Raw genomic sequence first — 24372 nt, 5'->3', positions numbered from 1 at the left:
TACTCTTGCATGGCCTTCTTCTTTAAATGGATTGCAACAGTACATTTTTGACATGAAAGCCATTTTTCACAAACTACTGTTTCACATAAAAGAAATAGTGCTAAAGTTACTTATGCACTTCACTGTAGTTCCAACTGAAGTCACATCCTGGGACAAGCAACAGATAATTAGCTTAAATGACTGTCTGATTCTTACTCATACACTTCACTATAGTTCCAACTGAAGTGACATCCATGGGACAAGCAACAGATAAGTAGCTTAAATGACTGTATGATTCTCACTTTAAATTAAACTCTCTGACTCTAATCAGATTAGTCTCTCACACCTTGATTCAATAATTAAAATATGTAATTTGTTTAACTGCAAATTAGTCTTAGTTAGATTAACCCCTCAATCGTGACTTTAAATGCCCGTGGTCCCTCTTCCAGCGTATGCAATGCACTGTATGCGTCTTCAAAATACCATGCCTAAAGCGTGCGCGATACACTGAAGGCATCCGAATCTTTCATTAAGTATTCCTATCTCTTAATCTTCCATTTATGTACTTTTAGTGAGTATATATGAGACATCTGCCTGCTTTCGTTTTGTGCCTCTTCATTGCCTTTGTTTGTGTGCTCGTATTATTAAATAATATATTTTCCAGCTGATGCTAGGATGCTTCATCTAGGAGCAGCATGTGGTGGACCCTCAAAGAAGATATTCTTCCACTCACGCTCCGATTTATGTGTTTTCATAGCGATTGTGTGCTCTGTGTGGGGACCATGGATGCTTTCCTTTGTGGTTCATTATCATCTGCTTTTCTGCCTTATCGTTTCCTTTCTCTTTCATCCTGGCATTAATAGTGAGGGCATGGACCTGAATCTCGCAGCAAATGAGGGGGTCTGAAAAAATTACCATTTTATCTAGTGTAAATTGGATACCCCTGGGGGGATTAGCCCCCCTAGCCCCTCTTTGAAACCACCCCTGGTTTTTACCAATTTTAACTGTATTTTCATTGGAGCTACCCATCATATTGTTTTCTGTAACACTGCAATGATATAGCCATGACCTATATTGTTCAACAATGGGCATTTCATATTTAAGTGGTACTTCTTGCATTTTGCTTGTGTAGTTCCGTAGACAAATAACTTTTTGGGCATGATGCCTTAAGTGTGCCATCTTGATATTTTGTATGCGTGTAGTAAAATGTATGAGCAATAACATATATTTTTATTAAAAAATTTGAAGGGGGGTGTTTTGAGATATTCAAGGTCAAAGGTCAAGGTCAATGACCTCGAGTATTGAAATTATTATAAATAGGCCATGTTGTATATCAATGTAAAGCCCTACATATTACCTTTCCAAAAACATAAGTTTCATCTTTCTACCTTGAATAGAAGCGGAATTATAGTCATTTACCTTTAGAGAGACACGCTGAAATTTCGAGAAATTTACAACATTTGCGGGCCTGTAACTTTTGTCAAAATCATCATATACCTCTACAAATTGGTATTTTTCCATCACTTACCAGTACCATTGAATACACCAAATTTGAAAGAAATCTGACATGGTCGGGTTGAAAATGTCACTTTTCTGTGTTGAATTGACGTGGAATTACCCAGCATTACATTTAAGCAAAGGTTTGCTTACCCAGTTATAAGAAAGTCTGTATCCTATTTTGATAATTGGTAGCCTAATGTACCATTGAGCCAGCAATAGTTGCCCTATGACTAGGCATGGGCTGAGTGAAGTGTAAGGGGTAGGTGCCGAAAGAAAAGGTATTTCTAGGTAATGCTATTGATCCATGTCCATGTGACAGCATTGTATTGCAAGGAGAGGGTGGAGGAAGTTTTTCAATGGTATTCTTCAAGCTATGCTCTAGCAAGGCATATGTTACGTATTTTTTTGCCTTTCTATTGGGTCAGGAATTAAATTTAAAAAAAACAAAAACTATGTCTTAATTTATTTAATGAATTTATTTCTGTTTATGACTTTCACTGTGGAATTTTAAGCAGTTCACAATTTGAAAATGCAGATATGTTAATGGTAAAATTTAGAAAACATGAAATATTTTCATTTTATATCATTATTTCCTCAATAAAATTTGAATTACTCCAGTTGGTTGATCATTCCCATGGATCAAAATTCTCCTCCTTTAATTGAAGGTTGAGACCATGTTGACTGTCTTGCTCAGCAATGTGTTTATCAATGCCTTTTTGATAGAAATTTAATGTTATTTACAGCTCTACGTGCCACTGAATATATTTGTGGCTCTTGTTGGTGTTGTTGTGTGGACTGAATTTGATGAGATTGCCTTGTCCACAAATGGAGACACAACTCTCACTAATTTTCTCCATTATCGACGCGGACGTCTTGTCAAAGAGCATCCCAATGACAATGCCCAGCTTCTCACGTGAGTACATCCTTTTATTGGTACGATGATATTTTTCTGTGCCCATGGTTAATTAAACCTTGTGATTGTTACAATTATTATGTGATTATTACCTTGTGATCATGACATGGTGATTAAACCTTGTCTCGGTTTTGATATTGTCACACTTAAGCCAATTTTTCCAAACTTTTATTTACAGGCGTATCCAGTTCAAAGGAGGAGTGGTGGGTAAAGCCCTTAAAGGGCCTATTTGTACGTATGAGTTTTCTGGGGGAGTGAGCATGGATCACAGCAGTGTTGTTGGCCTTGTTGCGACTACAGTTGCTCATGAGATGGGCCACAATTTTGGAATGGAGCATGACAGCTCGGATTGTAACTGCCCTTCTGATCGATGTATTATGGCTCCTTCCTCAAGGTAATTAAACGAATACTCAGATGTGAGAATGATTTATTTGGAGGCATTTTTGTGCTTGTCAGCTATTTCATTGGTCTCATTTTTGTGTCGCTTCATTTTCAGTGCAATGAGCCCTGTGCATTGGAGTTCTTGCAGTCTTGAATACCTGGCATTGGCATTTGAGCATGGGATGGACTACTGTTTACGGAACAAGCCTGAAAAGTAAATAGTGTTTATTAATGCCATATATGCTATTGTAAACTTGTTCTTTGATCATTAACTATTGCAACTTTTTCCCTTGTAGGCTTTTTGAGAGCCCAGTGTGTGGTAATGGTTTTGTGGAAGCTGGTGAACAATGTGACTGTGGTCTAAGTCAACATTGTGATAATCCTTGTTGTGTTGCTGACACATGCATGCTTGTTCCAAATACATCGTGTGCCACAGGACAGTGTTGCGACTTAAAGGTAAACTAGCTGATGTCTAAGTTATCTTCTTATTTTTCCTTGCCTAGTGTGTGGTTATAATGTTAGCAATTTTCAATTTTTAATTGCAAAACTTTGTCGCATTTGCTATTTCTGTTTAATGTTTAATGATTTGCTGAAGGCAGTGATTGTACGAGGACTTAAGAAATTTTTTAGATAACTTTTTGTATACTACATACCATCCCATTTAATTCCCATCTTTAACATTGCATCGAGTACGTACATAATATTAAAATATAAGTACATTATTGAGTGCAGTGTATAGCTGCTTTGGTTAATACATGTTGCTAGAAATATTTATAAGCTACACTCTTAATTGTCCTGTGGATGAAGTGATCTTATATGTTGTCCATGAAATGAAATTCACTTTTTTACTTTTTCTATGTTGGACCTGATTCATTTTTTCAGCTCCTACACATCAAGAGATAGGGGTGTATTAAGTGTTTACATATTATTTTTTTGACTCATATGAAAAAATTAGGTAGGCTAAAATACGTTTTCTTTGATTTGCTCTGAAGAGTAGTTTAGAGCTCTTTTTAAATTTATTGTCTACTTAATTTGTAATAATCTTGGAAAGGTGGTTTATTATTATTATTATTATTATTAATCCTTTTATATTAGGGATAGCTTTTGTACCTTAAGAAAAGTGAATAATTTTGCATTCTTTTCTCTGTATTAGTCTCACCAATTTAGGCATCAGGAACTGCCTCATAGGTGTTTGTGAATGAAAGTACTCTCCTGACTAAAAGTCTGTCTTATTTCCTCCTATTGAGCATAAAAAAATGACTCCATTGAGGTTATTCCACCATTATGACATCTATTATTTTTTAGCTTTGCAAATAATATTGACTTGAAATTCACCAACTGATGTTATAATTCCACTGCGATAATGAGAATGCATACCTTTAGCTATGCCTGTTAGGCATTTTTCCCTCGATTACATCACGTGATTCAACAGGGTTCCCACTCAACCGTGAAAACCTTAAAACCGTGAATTAGCCGTGAATTTCCTCTACCGTGAAAAAACCGGGAAATAGCCGTGAATTTCGTCTTAAAACCTTAAAAATATCTCAATCTTGATAATAATACCTTCCCAGAAATTTTCATCTTCGTTCGTAGCTAGCGCACTTCTATTCATTGTGGCGAGCATCGTCGCATGCGGTCGTATGGGTCAGAAAAGCGTGGGAACGAATGTTGCCTGAAGAAAAAAACATCTTTCCCCAGCGCAGGCCTTTTCTCTCCCCCTCCTGAAATATGACACCACTTCTCATCAGCTTGTTTACTTTCCTCAAATGGCTTGGTTTCCCCTCCCTCGGTCACTGCTTAGTCCCCCTTCCACCCAATTAGCCTTCCCACTGGCTGCAGCGACCACTTTCGAAACTAAATCTAGATGGTCATTGTGTCGAAAAATTTGAACGTTTATTCAACACCCTCAATCCTATGACTGGAAGACCGCTAGCCTTGACAACCTGCCATGCGCTGTGGACACTACGCTCCCTGCGTTTGAACCGGGTGACAGCGAGCTTTCGGCGTCACGTTACTAATTCTCGCGCATTGCGGCCCTGAAAACGAGAGAAGATTTCCGCTTATGGCAACACAGCATTACACGATTGTCGCATGCGTCGACTGGGACTGGGAGTTTTACGTCGCAACCGGAAAGTTTGTGTGGAGTTATTTACTGTCGGTGGTGATCCAGTTCCTGCGCTTTGTGCTATCTAAGGTAATGCTGTTTGTTTGTGTCGTTAAAGCCTCAATGCCGTCGCGATATAAACTGCTACATAGTCTCACGAATACAAGGATCAAGAACTTTGCTATTTCCTTGATCCTTGTATTCGTGATATTATGGATTTCCACCAAGTTACGCCCTCTACGATTAATTATGCTACATAGTCGTTCCATTTTTCCCAGAGCAACGGTAAGAAGGGAACATGATTTGCCTCTGATTAGAGAGATCGATTCAGTTTTGGTTTCAGAGTATTACAATAGCAGAGAAAAGAAGTCATTACACTGCCGCTTTCAAAAGAAAGTTATACGGTGGAACCTCGATCTATCGTTCCCGCATTGATCGTTCGCCGTTTCTGGTCCCAAATAAAGTTCCTTATAGACAATTTAATTTTTTCCCGCATCTATCGTTCCCCGAAGTATCGTTTCTCGCATTGATCGTTTGAAGATCGCGGTTCCGACGCAGAATTTTCCCGCATCCATCGTTTGACGAAAATGAGACGAAATAAATACAATGTGTCATTTATGGCTAATAACGACAAGCACGTAGTTGGAATCCTCTCCAAGAGATAGAACTACCATTGGGAGAAGCTTAGTGCCGTGGGAAAGTAACATTAGCGCATTTCCCAAGAACCTTTATCCCCCTCCATTCACCATTCGCCTCCCCCCTTCTGACGCTTTCCTCTTCTTCAAAATAAAAACAGGTCCCAGCTCGCGCAGGGATCTTATTACGAAGACCTTAGCTTCGAAAAAAATATCGAGTTACACGAGAACAATAGAAACGTGTTTCGCGCTCCCCCCTCTTCTCACCAACTGACCTTTTTCAGCCTAACTGCTTCGAAGTTCCCAGTTTATGGAGGTCAACTGCTGCATGAATCACCTATTAGCCCAAAAGGTATCTAACAATGATATTCAGTAATTTCTATTATGCTTTTGTTAGATTGAAATGTTAGTAATTTGCACGTTAAAAAAACGAGACCACACATGACGTATTTTAAGCAAGGAAATAGATGGAAAAATACGATGGTGATTTTTGGCGAAACGCGATATTTAGCATGCCAACTCAGTCTTTTAACCCAAATTCAATACCCGAAGCATGTTTCTTATACGTGGAATGGTTCCGACAAATATCCAATCCCAAGCATTTCCACTCGAGTAACGCGTTAAATGGTCAATTCGGTCGATCCTTGGTAATGTCATCAATATAGTGTTTTAGGTCATTAATGACTAGGTTCTGTGCTTAAAATGACGATTTTCAAGAATAAAGTTTCAAAAAACTTGAAACATCGACCTCGGTTACCGAGCCTCAGGGTCCCGCGGCGTGTAGCTCAGCCTTGACTCACGATCGAAAAATCGCTCTCATTACCTTCGTCGCAGACTTTTTTCCAAGATTTCTGCTTATTATTCTTGAGAAATCTCTACTTTACACCGTGATGTGAATTTCCTGAGTTATATATTTCGTGAACGAAAGATAATGTCTACTTTATGTCAAATTTCACGTGAAAAACGGGTCCGCCATTTTGCGTTGTAAAACCAGTCACATGAGAACCAAAATCTTCAAAATTCATGGAAAGTGTAGGCAAAACATCAATTCATAGGAATATTGTGTTTTTTATTCCATAAAAATCATGCCAATGCAACACCACCTGCTTAAATTCAAAGGTTTCTGAAGAAAAACGAGACCGCGCGTGTTTTTAAAAAGTTGGTCATGTTTGGGCCACTGTATCTCAGTAACGGATCGTATTGATGTAAAATGGCACATACATCTATAGTTGGTAATCATTTATAAGTATGTAAGCCAAGTTTGAAGTCTCTATCTCAAAAAACGTCATTTTGGACTTTTGTCCAGCTTTTTTCGATTTCAGCCCACTGTGCACCGAGTGTTTTCCATGTGGGTTTAATAAAGTCATTTTCACTAGTTTAATTTTAGTCGTCTTCCGACCGTGGCCCCTCCGAAGAAACTATTGAGAACTTTAAGAGATGGACTGAAAATAATTGAACATGAAGAAAAGAATCCGGGCTAGATGCGCGTGAATATTGCAGAGCGCCTTGGGTTGTCCGCTAGCACATGACGGTAGGGGTGGGGGTAGAGTGAGCTACCTGGAGAAAACAAGTAGAGATATGAAGGCTAAGATCCAGGTGGGCGTGCCGCTGACGATTAACGCAACATTGTTCACGCTTTACACACTACCTCAATTGTATTAAAAATATATTCATTAGACAGGAACAATTCAAGTAATTGACTATTTTTGGTCTTCGTGATCCATCTCACAACCAGTCACTGCACCGGCGAATGCGGTTGTTTTAGGCACAACATGCACATTGCTCTCGTGAATACGTATACTGGAAATGGTGTTTGATGGATAAGAATTTTTACATCTGACTGAAATCCATAATAGCAGTGTAAATGCCGAGTGGAGAGCAAACATTCAGAATTTTGAAAGAGACATGGGTCGAATCAACAATATGACGTATGTATCTTGATAAAGTACTACTATTCCTGTTATTATCTAAAATATTGTTTTGAAACCTTTAATGAATTTCTTAATTACTCGCCAAAATCCTGCGTTTCCTGGGACATAGGCAATCTGGCAAAAAAAATTAAGCATTGATCGTTTTTCCGCATTCATTTTATAATCGTATCGTTATTAATAAAGAAAAATTGTCCCCTAGTGGAGTTCCAAAAAAGGAGGGTAGTCTTAGAATCGTGTTCGTCTTAGATTCGTGCTAATACGGTGTATGAAATTGTTTTTCGATTTATTATGTTCTATTAACAATTTTCATAAAATATTTTCCGCTGAATAAGAAAGAATCAATTTATTATATTCTATACACAATTTAAATAAAATATTTTCCGTTAAATAAGAAATATTGGGGTGGGGGAAATTCGGTTACTGTGCAGTAATAACAACGTGCGCAAAAAACAATCTCTCAGCGAGGAATTAAAAAAGGACCTCGAGTGTCCGGACGGAAGAAGGTCCGAAGGGTATTCGGCGTCCGAGCAAGAGCGCGGTTGGGCTGGTCCTTTAGTCGGCCCTGAATTTTGCAAACGATAGATCACGTCATAACAGATATCACTTTTCATTGCGGCGTTAACATTCACGGCGTTTTTCGCGTACGTTAATTTTCTGTTGATATACGGCCAGTGATTTTCTTATTGTTGGCTTATTAACGGACCGTGAATTTAGCAAAATTGAGACCGTGAAAACCTTAAAAAAAACCGTGAAAACGTGAAAAATAACCGTGAAAACCTGGAAAAAGCCGTGAATTTCATTGTTCAGGTAGAGTGGGAACCCTGTTCAAGCTCTAAACAGATCACATCCCTTTAGCGTCACAACCATAAGGAAATATAGTTTGATCGATGTTTGGCATTCCTAATACTGGCGTGTATGTTAGAGAAGAAACTTTTCCCTGAGAGGACAAGCGCATTGTGATATATCAGCATATGCACCGGATAAAAATGTAAATATGTACAATATGTATTTCAGATGCTTGCTTCTTGAACTTGGTTTGTTTTATGTTTAAATGAACGAAGCAATAATGAGTGAATTTGAATTTTTTGGCTCGAACTTAATTACATTAAGATAATAAGTACTTTTTACCTCACTTTTAGACATGTAAGCCAAAGACAGCTGGAACAATGTGCAGATCTGCAGATCATGAGTGTGACTTACCAGAATATTGCACAGGACAGTCTGAATATTGCCCAGCTGATGTTTTCAAAATGGATGGAGAGACCTGCGATCGTGGAAAGGTATATCCCTTCACCAATTTCTGTACAGAGATAAAACATATTTATGATGCTCTAAGAATCTCTAATAGGTTCTATTAAAAAAATATTTATCATGTATTCAAAAAATTTCTTAAGTCGTAACCTGTGTAAAAAAGATTTGCAATTGTGAGTACCTATTTCCTTGGGATGAATAAAACCATGTGAAGTAGGTAGGAAGCCATCTATGATAGTAAGTGTTTCAATACAAACTTTGATTTTGTTGGGTAAGCGTTGATATCCCCTTAGACTGGATTGTAATGAGAATATCTATTATTAATGATATTGGGGTGTTCCCTTTGTTTTGGATGTGCTATGACGATAATCATGGAATGGATGAAGATTTAATTATGTGATTGTTTGCAATTATTTACAATGCATTCTTGATAACTGTCTATTTTTTTCTTATACATATTTCTGTCATTGATATAGGCTTTCTGCTACCAAGGGTCGTGTCGGACACATACAGATCAATGCAGACTTCTGTGGGGTCCTTCTGGTAGAAGCTCAGATTCTCAGTGCTATAGCATGAATACCAAAGGTAGCCGGCATGGCAACTGTGGATACAATAGGCTCAATCAGTCATATAACAAATGCGCTGAAGAGTAAGTTAAAAAATAATGATGTAAAAGAATATAGTACTCTTGTTTTACATTTGATAGTATTGCTGATAGCTCAATCGTATTATGTCATTGGTGCATGAATGGCTAGTGAAATTATTGCCAAAATCTTAATTAAAGATTTTTATTTGCCTTTCCCCAGTTCACATACATTACTCTAAGGTATATCTTTTCAATATTTCTCTTTCTCCAAGACATTATACTATGTCTAAAACTAATATGTGTCAAAAGGTGTTCTCAGTATGGGAAAATAGTTATTATTTTGATACTTTTTCTTGGTGTTAATTCATTTAATTGTTTTTATTCCCATATTTATTTTTTTAAATCAAATATGTAATTAGTTTTGTTCAGTGGTTGAATTCTTTTCTTTTTCCCTAAAATTGATGGTTAAAAAAATATTTTTGTCTTAGATTTAAAATATCGTAAGAATTCACGTCTAAAGTATAATGAATCATTGGAATTTTAAATTCTTTTTTTTTAGCAACATAATGTGTGGCATGTTACACTGCAAACATCTGAATGAACGACTGGAGTTTGGCATGGAATCTGTGGCTATTTTATCCCATTCGTTCATTAATAGTGGGGGCTCTATTATCCCATGTCGAACAGCTATTGTAGATCTGGGACTTAATGAAGTTGATCCAGGATTAGCCCCTGATGGTGCCAAGTGTGGTCATGGCAAGGTATGCGATTCATTTAGTGTATTTTGAACTATCTGTGTTTCATCTTGTAAAAAATATGAAAAACTTTATATGTATCATTAACATTCTTTTAATTTGTTGCTCATGTTCATCTTTGATGCAGCATTCATGAAATTATAATATTTGCTCATCCCCAGTGGGTGATGATGTATTGAAAAAATTAATTTATTTGAAGATGCCATTGTGACTATTGAGAAATGTGTCATCACCTAGTAATGATTATGTTTTGTTCAGATATCGGTCATATAAATGCATAGGCAGATTGCACAAATACAATGCATCTGATATAACAGTTATATGTATCTATATGTTTTATTTAAAATGTCAGTTTGTTTACTCCAAACCAAAACCAAAAACTAAAGTCGCTTGAAGAACATGGCTATATAGAACATGGCTCAGATCACATCAGATGTGACTCAAGTCCGCTGTAGGCATTTGGATGTATTATCTTCAATAATTGCATAATAATGTTAGCAATAAATGTGTTATTTGGATTGTTTACATCAAATGGATGATTATAGATCCTTGTTAGCTCATATGATTTTTTTCTTACTTTCCTTTATATCTGTAGATGTGTGTCAATCAGAAGTGCCTTCCAGTTGGGTCATTAGTGGCTGGTGGACCAAATGCCAAGGGTTGCCCTCGTGGTTGTAATGGAAATGGAGTGTGCAACAGTAAATCTCACTGCCATTGTCATGAAGGTTTCGCTCCCCCATATTGTATCTATGCAGGTCCTGGAGGGAGTGAAGATAGTGGGCCAGCATCAGATCCTAATGGTATGTCTATCCTTATTGCTAATGAAATTTTTTTCCATTTACATAGCAAAGAAATTCATCTTTCTGCATCATATGGACCATGTGAAATTTAATGTTTCCAGCACATGAGCTATAAAAACTAATGCAATTTGGTGGACTCAAATTTCCTAATTTCGTCAGTGCCCTTTTAAAATTTTTCATCTCCTTGCATATTTTATTGTGTAATTTTCTGAAAGTTTAAAATTGTTATTGTTGCCTTGAGGATTTAAGAATGACTTTCTTTGGGATATTGGACCTTGCTTTGATGAAATATTAGTGCTCTAACATGTACTTTTTATCAATGCATTTTCTATGCATTGGTTTAAGAAACTTAATAATGATAGAGACAGGCAAAAAATTGTAAAAGAAAAATTGTGATGAACAAAGATTAACGAGATTCATCATGATCTACAGATGGCAAGGCAAACTCTGTACTGTAATTGCCTAATCCATATTTCAATCTTTTTATTTCCCTTGTCTGGTAATAATACCTTTCTGGCATAATCCTTATGATGGTGATATGAAAGCGTTGAAACTGGGTAGGAGAACAAAAAGCAAAAGTGGGCAGTATTAAAATTGTCATTGGGGTTTCATGCATCTGTCGTGAAATTTACAAATGTCAGTGCCTCAATAATTCGAGTTGGAACACCCTTTTTGCTATCTGGAATGCTTGTAGTTGTTTTTGTTTCTTAACGCATTTTGGACTTTAACATTTATCATAAAAAATCTACTTAAAATGACATTGTTATGAAACAGGATTTATTCATATTTTAGTTTTATCATTGCGCTTTAAGTCTGTATAAACAAGGAAATGCAGCAGAGATTACAGAAGGCCTAGAAAGATGTGTATTGCAATGATTATGCTACTGACTTTAAAGCATTTTGATTGAAATAAAAAGCTACCTATAAATTTGTGTGAGATGTGCAGCAAACTAAATTTTGGGTCAGTGGTAGCTAATATTATTTCTATTTATAGTACTATAATAAGTTTCGTAATTACTTCCTTGTATTTATGGTCTTTGTAATTAGAGTATAAGTTGGGTAAACTTTTCTCGGGATTCCCACCGGGTTAATGTTTTAATATCGGCCAACGTTTCAAGTACCGTCTCGGCACTCATCTTCAGGGCTGAATATTGATTTATTTAATGTTTGGTTGCTAAGTCCCATTGTTGTAATAAATTTAGTTAAATAAAAAAAATGTATATTTAAAAAATAATAATAAAATAAAATACTATGTCAATTCTTTTATCGCACCTATAATAAACAGTCTAATTTCCTTATGTGGCCTATTTATATAAATGAAGTTCTATAACTGTAATTTCGAAAAAATATTGTCAACTGCATCAAGATTGGTTGTCTCTGTGACTGTAGGCGGCGTTAATTTTAGATTTTTGCATTTGCAAATTTTCCCTCACTTCTAGAATCTTCTGCCAAAAGGGTTTCCAAGTATTACTGATGGAATACCCAGAGTCTCTGTTAAAGTTGTTATTATCCAACTTAATTTCAATAGCTTCCTTTGTGAGGCGATCCCAAAAACCTATAAGTTGTTTCCCTTCCTGTTTTCAGCTGGGCGCAAGATGGTGACCGTTCTCTACGTGATTTTCTTGGGAATCGTGCCGTTGGTCGCAATCAGTGTCATACTCCTGTACTACTCTCGACCGTGCATCAAGAGATGGTGGGAGAAAGGCGGTGGTTTTGGCCTTGGGGAAAGAAGGGTTGGAGACGGAGTGGGAGGCAGCCAGTATGTAACTCCTGATTGTTGCTGTTCCAAATGGACATTTTCCTGGTTTGGTTCTTCAAAGTGTTGGCAGTCTTCAGCTTGTAGGAAATTGCATGTTGAGAGAGCTAGTGTTTGCTGTAGAAGTAGACCTTTTCAGAGAATCCCTAAGTGGTATCAGAATCTCAAAAGCTATTTTGATGCAAGGCATGATGGAAATCAAAGGAGAACTGAATATTTAGATGGAACCAATGCCATATCTCAAATCCCAAAATCTGTTAATAAAGGGAAATACCCTATTTTTTCACAAGACTCATCATTGATAAAGCATGCCGCTGACTCTAGTAATACACAAGTTCCTATCAAAAACTTTTCAGCGGAAGTTATTTTGAATGACACAAACATATATGAAGATCCAGAAGTTTTAAGATCAAATGTCCACTCAACAGGTGGTGGCCACAAAGACGTTTTAGTTAAAGCTAGTGATAAATATCCTGTTACTAGCAGCTCTTGCCCATCCAGAGACATAGAAAGTGAACATGGGCCTGAAGTGTTTGGTAGCCAGTCAAAATCTTATCATAATACTTACGTCAATCAGAGGTCCCATATAAAGGACACAGTGCATGAATTGGGGTCAACCTCTGAAAAATCAGACTCAGACCACATTACTGCTCATTCAGTTGGAGATCCGTCTACATCTAGACTGAGAAAAAGTAAATTTCAGAGTATATTTAGTTACAGGAATAAAAGAATGCCCCTTGAGAGTAAAAGATGTGGAGACGTATCCACCAAATTTCCATCAGGAGGAAAGCGTATAATTTCAAAAGATGATATTAATATTCATATTTATGAAGATCCTATGGATTTAAAACCATCTCCTATCTATGATACTGCTGAGTCAGTTTATCGTCCGTAGCATGTCGCAAGCATAATTATGAAGCTGCAATTTTTTTTGGGAGTCTTTCTTTCTTATTGTTTATACCAATTTCCTCTAAATTAATGTGGGATTGCATGAACATATGGTTTTACATTTTCGGTGGTTGCATGAATGATCGTTAAATGTATATTTGACTTTTTTAAATTAAATCCTTGAAAATAACAACCACTTTGAGCAAGTTATTTCAACCATATACATTTGTGCAGTCAATAATTGCAGTGGTATATGCTTTAATGCTTGTTTCTATCATTTTTTATCAGCTTTATAGCCATTAATGTATTGCTTTATTAACATTCTATCTGATATCCTTTATTTTTTGATATGAAGCTTTTATTTTGACTAAACTATGTACTTCATTCTTCTGTGTAAGTAAAAATGTGGCTTCGTATTTGGGAATAAATCTAAGTGAGAGGTAATTTCTTTATTCTTCTAGAATTTATTGGTAATATATAATCATAAATCTCCCTTGTGCAGTTTTTTTTTAGAAATATTTCATTCAAGTCTTGTAATCTACTTTTTCTGCATTGGGTTAGGCTTTAAAAGTTAGCTTCTCCTCAAAGTTGAATGCAATACACTTCCTTTTTCTTAGATCGTTATTAATATGAAGGGAAGTGTAATCTCTAATATCACTTCCCAGTGTTTTCCTACACTTTTCCATTTGAAAATAAATCAATAGGAATTTTAGATGATATTCATTAGGATTGAATACAAACAGCTCTGTGTTGCTTTGTGTGATATAATCACATTATTTTAGGTACCAAATCATTTTTTGTATTGCTTTATGCATCATACCTCTTTTGAGATGTGGTACATATTGATCCAAAGCAGTGAAAATTTTGCAATGCATGATAATAAATGCATGACAGTAATATCATTATCTCTCAATTGTCTTTTAACAGTAAACGAATGTTGATAATGAATGAGTAAATTTAGATTTTAATATGTCTTATGAGCATTTATTGTGTTTGTTTCCTATGGAACAAACTCAATAACTTATGAACTTGTACTTAGTAGTAGCCCCCAACAAAATACTCGTAGTTGTTACATTTTTATATCCATGATATATTAAGTGGTGATTGTTATCATAGTTTGCATGCTTCAGATATCAGTGTCCAATTGAAAATTTGTATAATCCCTAAAAAAGGGTCTGTCCACGCATGTTCAAGCTCTACTCTACTTTTGAATTAGAGCTACTTTAGAATAGCCCTTCCAAAAATGAGAGAAATTGATTCAAAAGTAATTTTTGATGGTTGGACACAAAAATTTTAGATGCAGAAAGGATGTAAATAGTAAAATATTTGTATACAGAAGTATTATAAGAAGACTTCTCTGCTATTTTCTCTCTGCTGGCTCTTTGTAAATTGCATGAAAGTTCCGTTTTCACAACCTTGCACTCGTCCTACTCTGCATTTTTTGCAACTCTTGTGTGCTTCATGCTGCTACATCAGCTTCATTGCCTTACAGGGAGAAGAGCAAAAGAAGTGGTGCAGGTGGGCTTAGAGTGCTGGTGGAGCCCTCATCGTCCATGTCCCCGAGCAGTGGGAGTGGCGACAGTGCCACATCCACTCTCTTGCCTACGGGCCAAGAAATGCTCAATACGAACCTTCTTGGCCAGTTCAAGCGCTACAGCATATCGCCTCCTAAACTGTCCCCCTCGCACAATGGCATCTTGGCTCCTGGTGAATCTCCTCCTCCCTCGAGTTCCCACTCAAACGGTGTGGTCATGCCCACCCGTGCTGCCCCCCCTCCTCCGACCACTTCCCCATCAGGCGGGGCAATCAACCCTCCAGCACCTGCTCCCTCTGCTCCACCTCACCCTGGCGGCAAAAGACCCATAATCAGCGATCCAATCCTGGACGTGTCATCCAGCACTGCCAAGGAACTGATTTCCAATGCAATCGGAGGGGAAGAGAAGCCAACGGAAGCTCTCAAACCCCAGCGCAGAGCCCCAGAAGCTCCTCCTGTTCAGCCAAGACCGTTGTCCTTCCCCGTGGGACTCAAGCCGACAGAGCCTCCTGCCCCAGAGGTCAGAGAGGTCACCCCAACAGTTGTCACCACTTCCGGCATCACCACTGCCAGTGGTGGTAGCAGTGGAGGGGGAGCGGGGGGTCCGTCAGCTCTATCACGGATCGCCTCCATCCTGCGGCCTTCACAAGTCGGTCGGAGCCAATCCCGTGGCTCCCGAGACATGTCGGGGCAAGGGGGACAGAAGGGTGGCGTAAAGGCTGCCAAGGTGTTGGACCGTCAGGCTCTGCGAAATCTGAGCATTTCCAATCCCATCCCCCAGCAAGAGATTGAAATCCCTCAGAAGGTAAACTTATTGTGCCTTTGACTCTTTTTTGTCGCCCATATGGCTTTTTTTTACATTTAGTTGCTCTTTTAAAGATTGTTTGATGATTTATGTTTTTTAATATGGGGTGAATAGAGAAGTAAGCTTAATGTGGGTGTTAATTAGTGGAGAATATTCACATTTTTCTTTCTTATGGCCTATCTTTGATGCAGCATTTTTTTCTTCAAAGAATAATTCAGGGCTCTGTTTGATTTTTTTGCTGTTTCTCTGTGGGAGAGAAGGTGGTATCTCTTTCATGTTAATAGAGAAAAACCATTTAATTTTTTTTATGATTTCCCTCATTAAGTGCTATTATTTTACAATAAAATGGGGTGACTAGGTAGAGTGCACCTGGGAACGCCGATTGCCTTGACACCTGTGACGTCAGTTCTGGAATGTGGACAAAAATGGCATTTACTTTTGCAGGTAATTTATGAAGTTCATTCGGATAAAGTGTACAGAACTCACAATATGCTCTAATCCATCTAAACTTTTCTTTAAAATTCGCTAATCCACCACATAACTAATTCTCAGTTCGAAATATTTGACAATTAACATTCTCCTTCATGATGTTTTCCAGTTTTTCATTTATTCTATTGAATCATTAATCAGTTGTATTTTTTCTCGTTAAATAAAATCATTTTTAGGGTTGAAATGTTTCCCGCACTGGGAAATTATTTGGGAAAAGAGATATTTTTGCTTAGTTTACTTTATGTCAAGATTAGTTTTTTTTAATTAGTGGGCAATCAACATTGGAGGACCAATTTATAATATAGTATTAATCTGAAGTTACTGAGTAGTCTTTGTTCACATGCTGAATTATTTTTTATGAAATATCTTCATTAAAAAACATTATATCTTGGCGAGCATAGTCATGCAAAAAAACTTTTCTAAACATCTTAGAATGCACTGCAAGTTATTGGCTTAGCCCCTCAGAGCTTCATAATTGTCTGTCAAATTGTGATCGGTTACCAAAAATATGTTTTAAGGAATCATGAATAGTTTATTTAAGTAAATATCTTTACTCAGGTACAATGAACCATTCATAAGCCATATAAATATGGTTAAGTATGAAGAATTTTAAGTAGATGCTCAAAATTGTTATTTTTATCTGCTTAAGTTATGAATTTGACTCACCTTATAATCAAGTGGTCAAATAAGTCACTATCTCTTTTGTGGAAATACCATTATTAACTGTATTGAATCACATATACATATAGTTACCTTTGAGAGGGAATTCTAGATTTTTTTTCATTCGGTTGTGCTCCAAATTTTATTTTATAATTGCGCTTGGAAATCTGTGTATAAATTTCATACTCATCAAAACATCTGTATGCTTCTGTTATTTTATTTTGTGCGGAGATTTTGTTGTAAATTTGTATATTCCTTTAAGTGATTTATTTTCTCTCAGCTGGCATCAAATGTATGTTATGCACCATTTTTAAAAATGTGATATTAGCGAGTCACAAACTCATCCTTTGCTATTGCAAGTTTAAACTGTGTCCTATGATTACACCACAGTTATTATAGAAATTGAGCATACCTACTACAGCAGACTCCCGATTATCCGGCTGGGGTTAATCCAGGTTGCGGATTATCTGTGCATGATCTTTACTCTCACTCAATTTTTTCCGCGATCTTTATAACAAAAGAAATCGGACGCAAAGTCATTGGAATTACTGCAATAATGCTAGAATAAACCGGGCTTATTATTTCTGGTAGAATCCCTTTCGTAAAATGGAAGCGATCACGAGCTAGCTACATTCACGGGAGTACCGTGTGCCTGTATTCCAAGCCTCTCAGTACGCAACCGCACTCTGCTAAAAAGATCGTGAACTGGTGAAGAAAGCTCTCATTGAGTCCGGGAAGGGCTCTAAAATAACAGAATAACTGCAAAAATAGTAATATGTTGTTTGTGATAATTAAATTATGGACATTGCAAGACATTTAAGTGAAAGTTTGGGTTATCCGTGTTTTCCGATTCCTGCCATGTTTCCCAATCATTAGCCTGAATAATCAGGAGTGTACTGTATTAACATTTTTATTATTATTCATTGCACAAGATTCTTCCCTATTCACCCCAAAGACAAATATTTGTGGTTACCTAAATATTGTTTAAGGTATGAATTTTTTAATCACCATTATTTCAGCATTCTATTTGTTGTATTTTTAATTTTAGTGCAATCCTTCTAAATCTACAGCTGTTGATGATTTATCTTTGATTTTATAATTAATTTACTGCCATTTAGAGCTCAATTCTCGAGCAATGTCTTAATACTGAAGATGTTGGAGTAATTATTTGAGAATGGGTTCCTGAGTGTTATTCCCTAGTCATTAATATCTAATTCTAAAAATTCTATTTGAAGTTGTGGTTGAAAATTTTGCCTCTGCAGAATTTTGGCTTGCAGATATTTAGGGCAATATTTATTTCTTTGTTTGATTGCAATAATTAGGCATGCAATTAAGTGATGTATCATGGAAAAAGTAATTTTTTTATTAATTTCATCGTGTAAACCCTTTCTTTCTGGATGACTGCTAATTTCCGGGTTCTCCAGCCGCGTCTGTCGTTTATGGTTGACTACAGTTTCGGTAACATCTCTACTCCACCGAGCCTTCACCATTTCCGATGCCGAATCATTAGATTCAGAGAAGAAGCACCTGACCAAAGCACTAATCAGGAATGGCTACGACCGGAAAATGGTCCTCAAAAGGGCCGCTAAGGTCAAAAAGATGCACTCACGACCATCTGAAGAACGCCAGGCCACAGAGGAGGAGGAATTGACCAAACCTGCATTACGGCTTACAATTCCATTCATAGCAGGAGTGTCAGAATGTATTGCTAGGATACTAACAAGGTACATTAACAAAGTGTAACGCCCACTTTTGCTTCAAACTTTGCACATTTGTAGATTAATGCAAAAAAATGAAATGTGTGAAATTTCCCGTGCCCTCGTGACCTGTGAGTCGAGATATCAGCGATCAAAGATGCCCAATTCGTCAATTCGCCGCCCGTCAGGGGGAAGGCATGCCGGCAATTGGCCCACTCCTCGCCGGGCCTCGACCCAGCCGCCCGGTGAGCGGCCAGCGATGCGATGCGAGCTATATTTCGTCTACGGCGGAGTCTCGCCCCGGCGAATCGCTCTTTTGTTTTCTGTTAGTCTTTCTGTATTTCCGATTTTACCTGATTCTTATGGAGCATCGGATTGATTGTAAGGAAGCACGACGTGGTCACAAGGTTCAATTGCGTGACCAAGATACAAAACATTGTACCTGGACCAAAAGATCGTATCCCGCAGGCACTATGCGAAGGCGTGTACACAGTGCCATGCTCCTGCGGAAAATCATATGTTGGCGAAACATGCCGAGGAATGGCGACAAGGATGAAGGAGCATGTGAGAGCTACCAATAAAAAACAACTGCACTTGTCAGCCATTGCAGAGCATGTTTGGAGTGAGGCCGGCCATAACATTGAATTCGGAAAAGCGAAGATAGTGGCAAAAGAGAGTCGCTACTACCCAAGGCAAATCAGGGAAGCAATTGAAATTCACAAAAGACAAAATATTAACAGGGACAACGGCTACCCAATCAGCAAAGTTTGAAAGAGAGTTCTGACCAATCAGCACACAGAAGGAGATCGGCCAGTGCTATATAAGACGGCAAAAAATGAAAACTTCTCACCTTCGACCTGAAGACGGAAGCAGGATGGCTTCCGAAACTGTAGTCAGCCATAAACGACAGACGCGGCTGGAGAACCCGGAAATTAGCAGTCATCGTGAACAACGCCGTGGAAACCTACGCACGAATTTCCTTTCTTTCTGAGTGAGCCAATTATTTGTGGAATGGTGTTGCTGTTCACAGGCAATACGATATATGTATAGTGCTCATTTTAAGGAATGGGTGTACATTGTGGACAGTAGGTTCTCTTTCTGGTGCTGAAATTTTTAGTGCGCCTCTGTAATGTTACTTATTTTATCATTCTTATAGAGGTTACTTTTAACTCAAGTGACTTTTTATTAGCTGTGGATATTGTTACGATTTGTCCATTGATACATTTAGTTCTTTTTCTTCTTATTCATCTAGTAAGCCATTATAATATCATACCTGTATAGTCATATTTGAGAAGCCAGTTAAAACCTTTCCTTTTGATAGTTACACTGAAACCCACACATTGACTTGTCTCTAGATAAACATGTTCCGAATGTATCATACACGAGGTTGGTGATGGTAGAAATAAGTAATTTTTTGGGGTTTTTGGTGCCATTTTGAGACACCACACATTCTGTAATTAAGTATAGATTTTCATAAGGGGAAAAACACATATAGGGCATTTCCCATGCTCAAAATGGATATCGGAGAGTGCAAAGCATATGCTGCAGCCACCCCTTAAGTTCTCTAAATGCCATAACCACAATTTACCGTGCTGACTCCTCTCTCAAGAACCTTTGCTATTAATATTTATTCCAGTCATAATATTAATGCAATCTTTGATATTTTTTCTTATACATTTTATTTAGTAGTAGTAACAACTAAGGCATTGATTAGCTGATTATGGCTGTAACCAGAATTTTTGGGAGGGTTAAGAAGGGTTTGTGAGTATTCAGTTGAAGGGATTCACTTGAGACTGCATGTCATCCAAAATTTCAAGATACATGGAGAGTTTAAACCACTGCTGCTAATAGCCTTGTTTCAGATGTATTTAGGGTATTAGCACTAGATATTACTGATTTATCTTGTCGTTCACATGAAAATTTTATTATTTGCACCAATTTATTTCATCGCAATATTAATTTGACAATTAAAAATTTGTGTAATTAATATAATATGAAATGCCTGGCTAAAGCAACTATGTGTCGTAATCAAATACATAATACATAAGGAAATGAATTAAGGTTAGTAACTCTATTATATTTTATGTATCACTTCAAGATTTATTAGCCCTTCATGAGTGTCAAATTATCTATTCCAATTATTGAAAGGAATCCTTGAAGTTTTATGTAATGATTGGGAATTTTCTATAGGTTAATATTTATCATCTAATTGCTTTTTTTTATCCTTTCACATTTGTTGTCATTTTTACTCATTTTGTAGATGAATACCTAAAATGATAAGTATTTAGTTTGTTTATAATTATAGCTCTTCATGTAATTCTCATCCAATATCATTCACCATGGGCTAAGGTTCATCATGTATTATAGAAGATTTCATGTGTTTTATGCATAATTTTTTTTCCTGTTCAATAGGTTCTACCTATCAGTGAGGCTGCTGCAGCAGTGTCTATGGTGGGTGGAAAGCCTACAGTCGCTCGAGCTCAAAGTATGAGAGATCCCAAAGTTACTGCACGACCTAACATTCACACATTTGGATCCATGCGTGGGACAAGACCAGCCAGCATTCCATCGGCCTCAAGCATTGGAACCAGACCTACATCTCCTCCTCCAAGGCCTCCATCACCAAATCCACGTCCACCAGCAGACAAAACTCACACCATTCCTGGTCTACCTGGCTACCAGAATCCTCCACCTGCAAAACCTGAGCATGCTTACGATGATTGTATGAGCCTGAAACCAGTGGAAGAAACCCGTGGCACAGTCCCTCCACCTCCTCCTCCTACTGCGCCTCTTGCTCACATTGAAGAAGAAGATTCCTCAACCTCTCCAACAAGTGGAGACAACATATATGCGGTCATCCAAGAGGCAGACGATGTTTGTGATGTAGGGAAATCGCCATCACTGAATTTAAACACCAGCTACACGTCACCTACTGCCAGTGAGTATCAGTCTCCCAGACCTCTCGAAGGAAGCTGCGAGTCAGTTGGCTTGCTTTCTGAGATTGTGTCAGAGATTCAAGCCAGGAATATTGAGTCTATTTACACATCTACCCTCGGGCGGAAAAAGAAGCAAGAAGAGAAGGAGAGGAAAGAGAGGGAGGAGGCTGAGGCCAGGGGGATTCTGTGCACCACATCAAATAAAGATGCTCTCGGGAAACCAGAGAAAAGTGTCACTTTCAAAATGGATAATGTGGGAGAAAATCAAAACCTCCAAGGTACTTATGTGAACACCCCTTGCACTACAGCATCTTTTCAACCAAGCAGCTCAACATTTTATTCCAATGTGGGCAATACAGGATTGCCCAGTTCCTCTGCCTCAACTGCACTACCACCTAAAACTCTGATTTCACCTCCTGCACTATCATCATCACTTTTGGCCAAAGGGCCAGTTTCTACAAGTCTCATGAAGAACACAGCAAAAGCTTCCAGTCAGCCCCCTGCTACAGCTACAAGACCACCCATCACACTAACTAATACCTTCCCAGCCATCGTGTCTACTCCTTTGCCTGCTATTCCCCAGACCAAGGCTGCACCCATAACCTCTACTACAACATCAACCAAAGCAGCAGTCCCCCCAAGGCCAGCACAGTTACCTGTTAGGTCCCCAGGTAGCACTGTTGCCAGTGCTGCACCATCCGAGAAAGAAGGAGCCACAAGTACATTGGCAAGCAAAGGGCTGCTCTCACCTAAATCAGCTGATGCAGCTAAGAAGGATAACATCAAGCCTAAAGTCACCTCTCTGGAGCCAGCTAACAAAAGCAGCACTACTAATCCAAAAGCTGGAGAAACCCCATTCAGCACATTTAAAGGTCCAATCAGAACAACAGCAACATCTCCTGCCACAACAACCCTGACATCTGTTCCATCCTACAAGCCCTACAGTTCCTCACTGCAAAGGTCTGGTGGCACTGTATCAAGTTACCGATCAGCCTCAACACCCACGTCGAGCACATCAACAACCCCAGTTTCATCAGCACCCTCAGTTTCCTCTCCTCCTCCAATGTCCACTGCCTCTGGAGCCAAGTCTCCCCCTGCCGAGGGTAATGTTGAAAATAACCGTGGAATAGGGAGTGTTAACAGTGGTGTTGCTGCTTCACCAGCTAGCAAAGGTCCAGACTTAGTTACCTCCAGCATCCGTTCATTCGAATCAGCATCAAACATAGGCAAATCCCCTGATGTACTAATGGGGGCTGGCGGGAAGGGAACAGTGACAAACAGACAGCAACAGCCTAGGCCTGCTCCAAAGCCAAATTTACCATCTTCAGGTCGTGGAGTAAGGGCCGGTGTTGAGGCCAACAAGGGAGGAGTTGGGATTACCCCGTCCCGGGGGCCTGCACCAGTAGCTCCTGGGAATAAGGCCGTGGGTAATACAAAGCCTCCAGTAGTTTCCAGCCGCCCTTCTCATGTGGCATCATTGCAACAGAAATTTGAATCTAGCACAGATTCCAATTCAGGGGGTAAAGTTGCCCCAAAAACTGAGGTAATGCCTCATAGGACGGCTACTTCTGCCACAAATGTGTCTCAAAAGCGGCCTTTGCCGCAGTCATCAAAGCTTGAATCCATAGGCAAGGGTGGTGGTATTAAAAAGTGATTTAGTCTGGATGTTCATACATGAGCTTCTTTAGAATGAATGCTTGGCTATGATATTTTGCCACTGAAATCACCTAATTTCTCTATTCTGTGATATTTCTCTGCTCGCTACCATTTTACAAAGAAAGTGACGTTCATGCAGGAAGACAATGCTTTTTTTCACCTAATATTGAGCCCCTGTTAAGTTAGCTGATACATTATATTTCTGTTGGTAAAACGTTTTTATGTAATGTTCATTTTGTGTATTTTTATGACCATAAGGATTATAAGGCTGTGATTATTTCATTTTTTTAAATTGTTGTCATGTAATTTAAACTGCACTTTGCCAATATTGTGTGCATTAGTCACATTTTTTTGTTCTGTCATGCCTTATTTGCTGTAATAATGTACATAATTGTCTTATATGTCTTAAAATGCATGTTTAATACCTTGATTAAATATTTCCATTGAATTTATGGATTATTCGCAGAGATGAAAAAATGTGCAATCTACACTGAACCGATCCTATTTTGGTTTGTTTTTTAGAGTCCTGTAAATCTTAATAAAATGTTTGTTGGTAACTTGGTAATCTCACATAAGAGGATTGGTCAACATCATGTGATTTACATATCAGGTATTAATACCTAACATTCACGAAGAATCATTGAAGTATACTGTCACAGTATAGTGTCTGTAATTATTTAGTTTTCACGTAAAGTGAACAAAATGTGCTCCTTATATTGGACTATATATACCCAATATACTTTAATACTTGAAATAAACTATGAATTACTTAAATGTAAAACAATGGAAAATGTAACAGGATTTTATTAAATTATTTGAGAATATTATGCACTTGAGCCTTTGCATGGAGTTCATCGCTCAGTAATTTAGTAACTTTGGGATATTATCTACTGTATCTGGTTTGATTGCCACCTTGTGAAGAAATTTCTTCAACCAATCTCCTTTAAACCCATATTTTAGGATCATATGCGAACATATTATTGGGCATTGAATATTCATCTGTGGCTGATGTTTTGTGTGTTTCTTTCATCTCCTCAGACCATGAAGTTACCAAGCATGATCCATTTGTGGTTATAATAATGCATTCACCATATTGGCAACCACTGTCATAGTGAA

At 37.9% G+C, this 24372-nt stretch overlaps 1 protein-coding gene across 1 annotated transcript in view; it reads left to right on the top strand.

Annotated features, from left to right (window-relative positions):
- Window positions 1-24087, top strand: part of LOC124153219 — an 84659-nt gene extending 60572 nt beyond the window's left edge. Inside the window, exons 9-19 of the mRNA XM_046526318.1 lie at window positions 2223-2392; window positions 2571-2786; window positions 2889-2987; window positions 3070-3229; window positions 8583-8723; window positions 9171-9343; window positions 9840-10041; window positions 10631-10835; window positions 12420-12639; window positions 14972-15818; window positions 21077-24087. Coding sequence (XP_046382274.1) covers window positions 2223-2392; window positions 2571-2786; window positions 2889-2987; window positions 3070-3229; window positions 8583-8723; window positions 9171-9343; window positions 9840-10041; window positions 10631-10835; window positions 12420-12639; window positions 14972-15818; window positions 21077-23254 — 4611 coding nt within the window. The 3' untranslated portion in view covers window positions 23255-24087. The remainder of the gene's footprint in view (window positions 1-2222; window positions 2393-2570; window positions 2787-2888; window positions 2988-3069; window positions 3230-8582; window positions 8724-9170; window positions 9344-9839; window positions 10042-10630; window positions 10836-12419; window positions 12640-14971; window positions 15819-21076) is intronic.
- The last annotated feature ends 285 nt before the right edge of the window (window positions 24088-24372 follow it).

The sequence above is a fragment of the Ischnura elegans genome, chromosome 2 (genome assembly GCF_921293095.1).
Source record: "Ischnura elegans chromosome 2, ioIscEleg1.1, whole genome shotgun sequence".
NCBI lineage: Eukaryota > Metazoa > Arthropoda > Insecta > Odonata > Coenagrionidae > Ischnura > Ischnura elegans.
Note: the sequence above shows the minus strand (reverse complement) of the source record. Positions and strands in the feature narration are given on the sequence as shown.